This window comes from Acomys russatus, chromosome 17 (genome assembly GCF_903995435.1).
Source record: "Acomys russatus chromosome 17, mAcoRus1.1, whole genome shotgun sequence".
NCBI classification, from domain to species: Eukaryota; Metazoa; Chordata; class Mammalia; order Rodentia; family Muridae; genus Acomys; species Acomys russatus.
Window position 1 is genome coordinate 61928369 of NC_067153.1, and position 10380 is coordinate 61938748.

A 10380-nucleotide genomic window follows, 5' to 3' on the forward strand; every position below is an offset into this window, starting at 1 on the left:
AAAACCACTCCGAAGTGATCTTACTTCAGTTCACTGTGACCAAACACCTGACACGAGAGCTATAGGTGGAGAGGTTTGTTCTGGTTCATAGTTTTTATGTCATAAAGTCCTGTGGTAGGGAAGATACCATCCATAGCAGAGGGAGAGGGAGGCGCCTCACATTTTAGCACCCCAGGAACCTAAGGGCATAGGATTAGAAGTACAGCAGGGGGCTGACGAGATGGCCCAGCAGTTAAGAGTACTTGCTCTTTGCAGGACCTGGATTTGGTTCCCAGCATCCACACTTTGTTTAGCTGTCTGTAACTGCATTTGCCAAAGAATCTGGTGCCTTCTGGTCTCCGTGGTCACTCACACACATACGGTACACAGACATACATATAGCTAAAACACCCAAACACAAAAATTATGAAAGTAATTATTGAGCGGGGCCCAGTGGCACACCTCTAATCCTAGCACTCAGAGAAGCCAAAGCAGGCAGATCTCTGTGAGTTCAAGACCAACCTGGTCTACAAAGCGAATTCAGGACAGCCAAGGCTACACAGAGAAACTCTTTCTCACAAAACTACGGGGGGGGGGGGGGGGGGGGGGGAACTATGTAGTGAGGTCCTGAGTTGAGTTCCCAGCACTCCTGTCAGGCAGCTCAGAAGCCCCTGAACTACAGCTTTAGAGAATCTGAACCCTGCCCTTATGTGCACATATGTACACATAGACACATACATACTAAAAGTAAAATCTTTTTTTTTGAGCCAGGCATGGCAGTGCACCCGTATAATCTGCTGCTTCAGAGTAGAAGCAGGAGGGTCAGGAGGTCAAGGTCACCTTAAGGTCAGGGTCAGCCTGCCTCCTGGAGACCTGATGCACAACAGACTCTGTCATGTGCCCAGGCTGGCACCGAGCTTCTGATTTCCCAGCTTCCCACGTGCTGGGTCACAGCTACCTATCACCACACGTTATTCTTAACTTGCTAAGGAGCAAACCTGAGCTTCCGGTACGCTTAGGAAGGCATTATAGTCGGTGGGGTTATGTATGACTGTCCTTTTTATGGCAGCTAAGAAGCTTTGGGCCCTGACTAGTTTTTTGCCTGTCATTTTAGCATTTCATGTGAATCCTCAAGTAACCTTCAAAGATTGAAGAGAAAAAAAAAAAAAACAGCTGCTGCCTACCTGAAATTATTAAATTCAGAAGTCTTAAACAGAAGGGGGACAAGCTTGGGGCCAGACTGGGGCTGCATAGGCTTGATCTTGTCTTAAAAACAAAACAAGACAATTCAATTGGAAAAGAAGGTAGATTTGGGATATAATACATTAAAAATGTCACCAGGACAGCCAAGACAGGGTCTCTCTGTGTAGCCTTGGCTGTCCTGGACTCACTTTGTAGACCAGGCTGGCCTCGAACTCACAGCGATCCACCTGCTCTGCCTCCCGAGTGCTGGGATTGAAGGCGTGTGCCACCACGCCCGGCTGATGGTGACATTTTTAATGTACATGTGGGTGATGTTGAGAGAGTGAGCGGGTGTGTTTGCATGCATGAGTGCCTGTGCTTGTGAGCAGTTGATCAGAGATGACCTCCAAAAAGCCACGACACAGAAACCTACTATATTAATAAACTTCAAGCACTATAGCTGGGCAAATATTCCTCTATCCTAACCCAACTGTGCTAGCCTGGCCTTCTCCTTCCCAGCCACATTCCCCGCTACCCTCCTGCGCTCCTGCTCCATTCGTGTCCTCTCTCTGCTCCAGTGCACAAAACCATCCCCCAACAATAGTAATAGAAATAGTAGCTGATGGCTTGAGGAGTGTGTAACACAGGTAGAATGTAGGTTGTGGAAGAACAGAGAGACCAAAAGTTAAAAAGCAGTTAGCGAAAGATTATTGCCAGATTTGAGACGAACCAAGAGAAAGACGCCACAGAGGCTAGGAAAGTGAGTGTTCTGAGACTCCTGGTGCAGCCGCCACACTGCGGTGTGGGCAACACTTCAGATTGTCAGGTACTACAATGATGTTGGCAGAAAGAGTCTGCTCAGGATAGATAGGATGGTAGATTGAAAGAAAGGGCGACATTTTTTCTTTTATTTATTTATTTATTTATTTATTTGTATATTCATTTTGGTTTTCGAGACAGGGTCTCTCTGTGTAGCCTTGGCTGTCCTGGAATAGCTTTGTGGTCCAGGCTGGCCTTGAACTCACAGCGATCCCGAGTGCTGGGAGTAAAAGTGTGCTCCACCACACCCGGCAAGGGTGACATTTTCAAACATGTTATATTGTGGTAGGGATATTGTTTTGTTTAGAGATTATGTGGAAGAAGTAAAAGTAAGGGCTATTGTTTGTAGTTTTGTCGTAAAGAAGGGGTAATTTAGGAAGTAAAGAATTGTGGGAGAGACTGTTGAGTGCAGCTGAGGTGAGGAGCCCTGAGTTCATTTGGAGGCGATTTCTGTGTCCTTTAGACGTCTTTGCTTGTTTTCCTTGCAGATTCTAGGGCAAAGAATTATAGATACAGTATTAGGCACATGAACTGTTTGATGGTTTGTTTTTTTAGAGACCCCAGCCTTCAGCAACTGAAATAAAGGCCCCAACACCAAAGTTTGACTTACTAGCTTCAAGTTTTCCTCCTTTACCTGGAAGTTCATCAAGAATGCCAGATGAACTCGCTTTGGAGAGTGCGGTGTCTGATGTCGTGAAAGGCGTCCACAAAGAGAAGGTGAGCCCTGAACCATCCCATCTGCTTCCTTACTTCATGGTCTCATATTTAGGGTTATGAGGGATGTTATTTACATTCTTACTTGCATTTAATATTTATCTTATAATTTTCACTATATTGATAGTTTTAGGAAGCTCCTATAATAAAACTCCAAAGAGTTGAGAGTGTTCCTTGTTTTTTGGTTTTTGGTTTTTCAACACAGGGTTTTTCTGTGTAGCCTTGGCTGTCCTGGACTCGCTTTGTAGACCAGGCTGGCCTCGAACTCACAGCGATCCACCTCCTTTGCCTCCCGAGCACTGGGATTAAAGGCATGCACCACCACCGCCCAGCTGTTCCTTGGTGTTTGTGTCAGTCAGCTCAGGCTGGGAGCTTAGATTAATGCAAAGAGGTGTCACTTCCGCAAACCGGCCTGTCTGATTAGTGGTGTGTTCAGTCCTAGCCTGACGAACTCAGTCCTGCAAGGCAGGTGCCAACCAGCGGGATGCCACATCTACTGTTGTCTGGGAATCTTGCTGCACAGCTCAGAATGGCCTTAAAATTTGTGTTCCTCTACCTTAGTGCTTGGGATAGTAGGCCTGTGCCACAATGTCTGACAGAATATTTTTGAGAGTGGGCCTCTTTTCCTATCTGACCCCCAGGCCTTATAAAATTTTCAACCTTATTATTATTTTGATTCGTGTGTGTGTGTGTGTGTGTAAGGGTGAGAACACAGACATGGAGGTCAGAGGCCGACGTCACTATCTAAAACGGTTGTTTTTCTATTCTCATATTTGATGTGGGTATAGTTTTCAATCAGAAATCATTTTCCTTTAGACTTTTAAAGGTAGTTCCCTGTCTTCTGTTATTAAAAAATATTGTTAAAAATACCAACATTGGAGCTGGAGAGACGGCTCAATGTTGCGTGCCTACTGCTCTTGGGCGGGCCTGAGTTTGGCTCCCAGCACTCATAGGGTGGGTCACAACCTCTTGTAACTCCAACTTCAGGGGAATCTAGCACTTCGAGCCTATGAGGGTTCTGTGCTCATGTGCAACAGCTACACCAGAGATATACATAATTTTAAAATAATAAAAATACATCTTTTAGAAATACATTTGAAAGCAATGTAGTTATTTCGGTAGGTCTGAAGTATATAAATATTTGTACTTTACTATCAAATCAGATTGCTTTAAAATTAGAACCTATCATGGTTCACGTGGCACATAAAGTAACCATCAACTCGACACTGGTATCTGGCTCACAGTCCTCTGCCTGTCGTGTGCTGAGACTGTGCCCTTTGCAAGTACAGATAGCATGCCTATACATTTGAATGGTAATGACAATGTCTATTGGGGCTTGTAAATACCCTCAGGATTTCAGTGGAATGGGTATGATAGCTTAAGCTTGTGAGACCCTGACAGAACTGTGGTAAAACACAAAATTTATTATGTTGACTGTTTTAGTAATGATCTATACGTTCATGTTGCTGCTCAGCTGATCTCCAGAGCTGCTTTTTTTGTTAGTTGGTTTGTTTTGGCTTTTTTTCTCTCTTTTTACAATGTGTATGAATGTTTTGCCTGTCTATTCACCATGTGTGTGCCTGGGGCCCAGGGAGGCAAGAAGAAGATGTTGAACCCCTTGGAGCTAGAAGTACAGACGGTTATGAGCTGGTTGCCAGGAGTCCAATGGGCCCTCCAGAAAAGCAGCCTGGGATCTTACCACTAAGCATCTCTCCAGTCCGTGTTTTTGCCTTTTTATTTTATTTTATTTTTGAGGCAGGATCACATTCTGTGGCTTATACTAACTTGAACTCACTGTATGTCTCGGACTGGCCCTGTGCTTGTGGAATCCTTCCTTAGCCTCTCAAGGGCTTGGAGATTAGCCGTTGCTCGCAGTTGTGAAGAGCTCATATAGCAGGCACCCTCTGTTGACTCCTGTAGGCATCTCAGGAGTAAAGTCTTGCAGTGTTTGCTGCTCCCCACCCCCCCCCCCCCCTTTTTTTTTTTTTTTTTTTTCTTTTTTCAATACAAGGTTTCTCTGTGAAGCCTTAGCTGTCCTGGACTCGTGTTGTAGACCAGGCTGGCCTGGAACTCATGGAGACTCTCCTGCCTCTGCCTCCCGAGTGCTGGGATTAAAGGCATGTGCCACCACCACTCAGTGTGTTTGCCTTTCTGTGCCTGCCTTATTTTGTTTACAGAGTGTACTCAAAGTTCATGCTCCTTGAGTCATGGTTGGTCATGTTCATGCATTTACCACTGGATGGACATTGGGTTGTGCCTTCCTGGTTCATATAAATGATGCTGTGGTGATTGTTTGTATGAAATTTTCTGTGGTCAGGATATGGGTATAATGCCTGGGTAGCCTGAACAGCTGTAAGATAAAGTTTATTGTTATTAGGGCACACTTTTATTTCATTTGGATGGCATGGGTAGAGCTGGCTGCTAGGTCATAGAATAACGATATAACTGCTAGATTATCTTCTAAAACAGTCTCCCTTTTTTGGGGGGGGGCATTTTCGAGACAGGGTTTCTCTGTGTACCCTTGGCTGTCCTGGACTAGCTTTACAGACAAGACAAGGCTGGCCTCAGACTTACAGAGATCCACCTGCCTCTGCCTCACAAGTGCTAGGATTAAATGTGTGCACCCCAGCCTGCCCAGCCTAAATTTTTATTCTATGTGCATTAGTGTGAAAGTATCAGATGCCTTGGAACTGGAGTTACAGACAGTTGTGAACTGCCATGTGGGTGCTGGGAATTGAACCTGGGTCCTTTGGAAGAGCAGGTTTATCTCTCCAGGCCCCCAGTTGTCCTCTTGCTGTCTCTTGAAGCACTGGGATTTTGGGCATGATTACTGTTCCCCATGAGTGCCTATAGCACAGTATAAAGCATAGAGCACCATGTTGTTGCTGGTTGAATGATGATTGAACATACTTAGGCATTTGATGGATAGTTGTTGATCATCTTTCTTAAAGTATCCAAATGTAATTTTAAACTGTGCTCTTTCAATTCTTAGGACAGTGAGAACTTGAGAGTTAGTTGCCCGGTGCCTGCGGAGGACGGACAGACAGACTGCACTGCCCAGCACCTCAGCATAAGTCCCAGTCCTCCGTGTACATCTGAGCTTCCTGCACTAAGGTATTTTTTCTCTCTTCTTTTTCTTAAGCTGGTAGTGCATCTCTGTAATCTCAGCCCTTGGGAGACCAAGAGAAGAGGATCCTGTGCAGAAGCCAGCTTTGTCTACGTGGAGACCTTTCTCAGGGCTTGGGGCTTAAGCTGGCCAGATGGCTCAACAGTTAAGAGCACATCCTGTTACTGCAGAAGAACCAAGTTTGCTCTCTTAGCAAGCACCCATGGCAGGCAGTGTGCAATGCCTGTAACTCCAGCCCCAGAGAATTCAGTAACCTCTCTTGGACTTGAGAGCACCTGCACTTGTGCACATGTAGCAGTCACATAGTTAAAGATATAAATCTTGAGCTGGAGAGTTGGCTGAGCAATTAAGAGCACTTGTTACTATTCCTGAGGACTAGAGTTCACTTTCCAGCCCACGTTCAGTGGCTCACAACCATGTAACTCAAGTCCCAAGAGGCTTTGATATGCACTGGCAAAATAGACATATCCTAAAGAAATAAAATAAATACATCTAAACAAACCAGATGTGAGCCGGCCGTGGTGGCGGTGGTGGCGCGCACGCCTTTAGTCCCAGCACTCGGGAGGCAGAGGCAGGCGGATCACTGTGAGTTTCAGGACAGCCTGGTCTACAAAGTGAGTTCAGGACGGCCAAGGCTACCCAGAGAAACGCTGTCTCGAAAAACTTAAGACATAAAAATAAAAAAATAACCAGATGTGGTAAAACACACTTTGAATTCCAAAATTAGGAGGCAAAGGCAGGCAGGTTTCTGAGTTCCAGGCGAACCTGATCTACATAACAGTTTGATACAGGGGCCTTCTGCACAATGAGGCCCTGTTCAGAGAACCCAGTGTAAATCAGTAAAAATGTAGATAAGACAAAGGGGGACTTGGTTTTTCCCATATGTCTTCTTCTTTGACCATTTCATATCATACACTGAGTGCAGTAGTGCTGCTTGTGTGCCCGTGGTTAAGGTAGTTCCCTGGAGTTTGGATGCCCTGCCAAAGCCACCGCTCAAAGGAACTGACTCACCACCTTCACCATCCCGTAACTGCTCCTGTGCAGTGTGGTATACTAATCCTAACATCTTCCTGTGCAGTGTGGTATACTAAGCCTCACTCCTTCCTGTGCAGTGTGTTACATTAAGCCTAACACCTAATTCTTTCTCCTTTTAGCACTGCTCAGCAGGAAAAGGATCAGATGGAGGAGTCCGTTGTTCCAAAGGATGTTCTCAATCCGATGGCTGTACCAGTGTCTTCTCCAACTACTGCAAAGCCATCAGGGGCAAGCCCGGCCTCACCTTGCGATAGTATCATAAACACACCCACAGCTGTGGCCCTACAGGTAATTTGAAGACCATATGAGAAAAAGATTAATAGGTTGGCAAGATGGATTAGGAAGTAGATATGCGTGATGCCATGCTGTCCCAAGTTTAATGTCCGGGACTCACCTGTGGAAGAAGCCACTGTAGTTGTCCCACCATGGCACATGTTCATGTACACGCACAAGACACAGAACGTATCACTAGAGCACAGACATTGGGAGCATTCCAAAGTAGGATAGCCTGATCCCCCAACAAGATAAAAAGAGGTCAGACATAACAGTGCTCCAGGAAGTCAAGGCTTGCCGCAACTGCAGAGTGGATTTGATGCTTGCCTGGGCTGCAGAATGAGGTTCTCTGCTCGCTGCCCCCCAACCCAAAGTTTGAAGTCATTATGTTTTTTTCTTTCTTTCTTTTGCTTTGACCATATTCTCACATGTCTCCCTTCTCTCTCTCTCTCACTATTATTCTTCCCAAACACTGCCCTTCTGTTTCTGTGTCTTATTTTTTTAATTTGCTATGCCGACGCACAATGACTAAGACGCTGTGCACATTGACGTCTGTGGAGCCCGCTGTTGCTTGCTGCCATCACTTCACAATTCTGGGGAAATACATGATGATAAGTGTAGAGACACAAATGTTACCTGCAGTTCTTTCAGTGATAAAAAATAATATTTTAAAGCAACTGTCTTATTGGTTAAATATTTCATCCTGTAATTCAATAACGATATTATTGAGTAGTAGCTCCATGTAGTCCTGGCTGTACTGGGACTCTTTGTATAAAGCAGGGTGGGCTCAAACTCCGAGATCTGCCTGCCTCTGTCTCCCAAGGGTTAGGTGTTAACACACAGTCTGCCTACGTTCTTACATAGAAGCTCTTCGTGGTAAAAGTGGTGGAGCCGTTTTAGTTCATCAGTAATTGAATCTTTAGGGCCTGGGGAGGTGGCCCAATGAATAAAGTGCCTGCTGAGCAAACACAAGGACCTAAGTTTAGGTTCCCAGCATCCACTCCTGGTGAGACACCGGCTCTGGAAATGTAGTTAGGACAGTAGAGGGGGGCACTCAGCATGTGTCCCTGGCTCCCACAAGCAGACATACAGGCAAGCACAAGTGTGTGTGTGTGTGTGTGTGTGTGTTTTAACCTACCCATTATTAAGCATTAAGTCATAGTTATTTCTGGTATTTTTATCAATATCAACAAAGCTGACAAAAATATCCTTCAGAAAAATTCCTCAAGTAGTTCCTGGGTCAAGATAAATTGAAAGATGGAATGGTTCCATGTTGCCGTAAGAGCCTGAATGGCTCAGCAGGAAACCATGGTTGTCACAGGGCTTGAGAACCTGAGTTTAATCCTCAGCCCACATGGTGTTAAGAGAGAATGAACTAACTCATACAAATATGCACTGTTGGACACACACGATAATGATGGGGATTTCTTTGTCTTTTTTTAAGACAGGATTTCTCTGTGTAGCCTTGGCTGTCCTGGGCTCACTTTGTAAGTTTGTAGACCAGGCTGGCCTCGAATTCCAAAGATCCACCTTCTTCTGCCTACCGAGTGCTGGGACTAAAGGAGTGCACACCACCACCCTGCCCATGATGATGATTTCTTAAGATTTAAGTAAGAAAACATATAAGAAAAATTGCTGGGTGTGATGGTACACACCTTTAGTCCCAGCACTCGGGAGGCAGATGTAGACAGATCTCTGTGAGTTCGAGGCCAGCCTGGTCTACAAAGTGAGTCCAGACCAACCAAGGCTACACAGAGAAACCCTGTCTCAAAAAAAGAAAAAAATTTAGAAAAATCCAAGGGTATTTAAGCTCACACATTAATACACTACACACTATAGCAGTGTGCCTGAGAGTGCCAATTCCCTTTCCTGCACAATGGCTTGTGCTGTCCTGGCTAAAACCAGTCTTATCCTTCAGAGAAATACACACCTTTTTTTGTTGTTGTTTAAATCTTTCCAAAGGAACCTCGAAAGCTAAGTTACGCTGAAGTGTGCCAGAAGCCTCCTAAAGAGCCGGCTCCAGGCCTTGTACAGCCTCTGCGGGAACTTGGATCCAGTGTCGTGTCCCCCACCAGAAACGAAGAGAACGGAGCCCCCGAGAAGCCTGAAGCAAGGGCGAGTAAGGACCACTCTGGCTTCCGAGGCAATGCCATTCCCAGGGGACCAGCTGGAAAAATCAGGGAACAGAGACGCCAGTTTAGCCACAGGGCTGCACCTCAGGGAGTAACTCGACGTAATGGGAAAGAGCAGTACGTGCCGCCCAGATCACCAAAGTAGAAGCAGCCATCACAGAAACTGCTCAGAAACTCCTCTCCTCCCACTACACCTGAGCCTGTGTTGAACTGTTTTGGTGGGTAGGAAGTAGCAAGGAAAGAGTGGGAAGTGTGTCCTTAAATATTATGGATTTTGGAATTGTGAGCAGGAGGAGCCCAAAATTCATCTCTAAATGATTTTCAAATGCTGGAGATTCCAATCAGTATAAATATATATATATATATATATATAAATATATATATACACATACACATATATATAAATATAATTTTTCTATTTTTGTTTTTGATTTTCATTTGCAGGGATTTTCTGCTTGGAATCAATTTTGAGGGTTCAGATTTAGCTTGGGAGAGAAAACAAACATAATACATCCTTCAGTACAGGAGATGAGGGAGCGAGAGAAAATATTTTTTGAAGAAACATTTCTGTAAAAATTAGAAATTACTTTTTTTAATCTATTTAAAGTTTGGCTTGAAAAATGCCATCGCTGACTAAATGGCCTTGTGTTGCTGGGTGTCTGTTCTGGGTATGAGTGTGTGCAAAAGAGGTTTAAGCCAAATCTGTTGTCATGTTAGTAAATGATTTGAAAACTGTAATACTTGAGTAGATTTATTTGTAGTTTGGAATTTAGTTTGTTTTTTGATATTACTAATACTGTATTGTATTGAACAAGCTGTTAAACTCTGATTGTGTGTGAAGCTGTAACTTCCAATCGGTGTAATATTCAAGGAAAGAATGGAGATTATTCAAAAAAAATTTTAAATTCTGTTCTAGACCTGATTACTGGGGAGGTCATAGTAGATTTCAGAGGTTCACACTGCCCTGTGACTTTTTCCTCTTTAAACGAGAGACTATTTTTTTTCATACTTGTCTGTTAGTCTTTGTTCTTTGACTGTGCTCCCCCAAAAGCAAAATAACCAACCGTTTACTGCATTTTTTGTTTCTCACCACTTTGACCAGTTTAGTCAATCCATACA

General features: G+C 44.4%; 1 protein-coding gene across 3 annotated transcripts in view; it reads left to right on the forward strand.

The window, feature by feature from the left end:
• The window catches only part of Larp4 (La ribonucleoprotein 4), a 42446-nt gene extending 32299 nt beyond the window's left edge, over nt 1-10147 (forward strand). For all 3 annotated transcript variants that reach the window (XM_051160347.1, XM_051160345.1, XM_051160346.1), the window contains exons 13-16: nt 2536-2697; nt 5687-5808; nt 6976-7144; nt 9092-10147. In XM_051160347.1, the coding sequence (XP_051016304.1) occupies nt 2536-2697; nt 5687-5808; nt 6976-7144; nt 9092-9406 (768 nt within the window). In that variant the 3' untranslated portion in view covers nt 9407-10147. The remainder of the gene's footprint in view (nt 1-2535; nt 2698-5686; nt 5809-6975; nt 7145-9091) is intronic.
• Nucleotides 10148-10380: the final 233 nt, after the last annotated feature.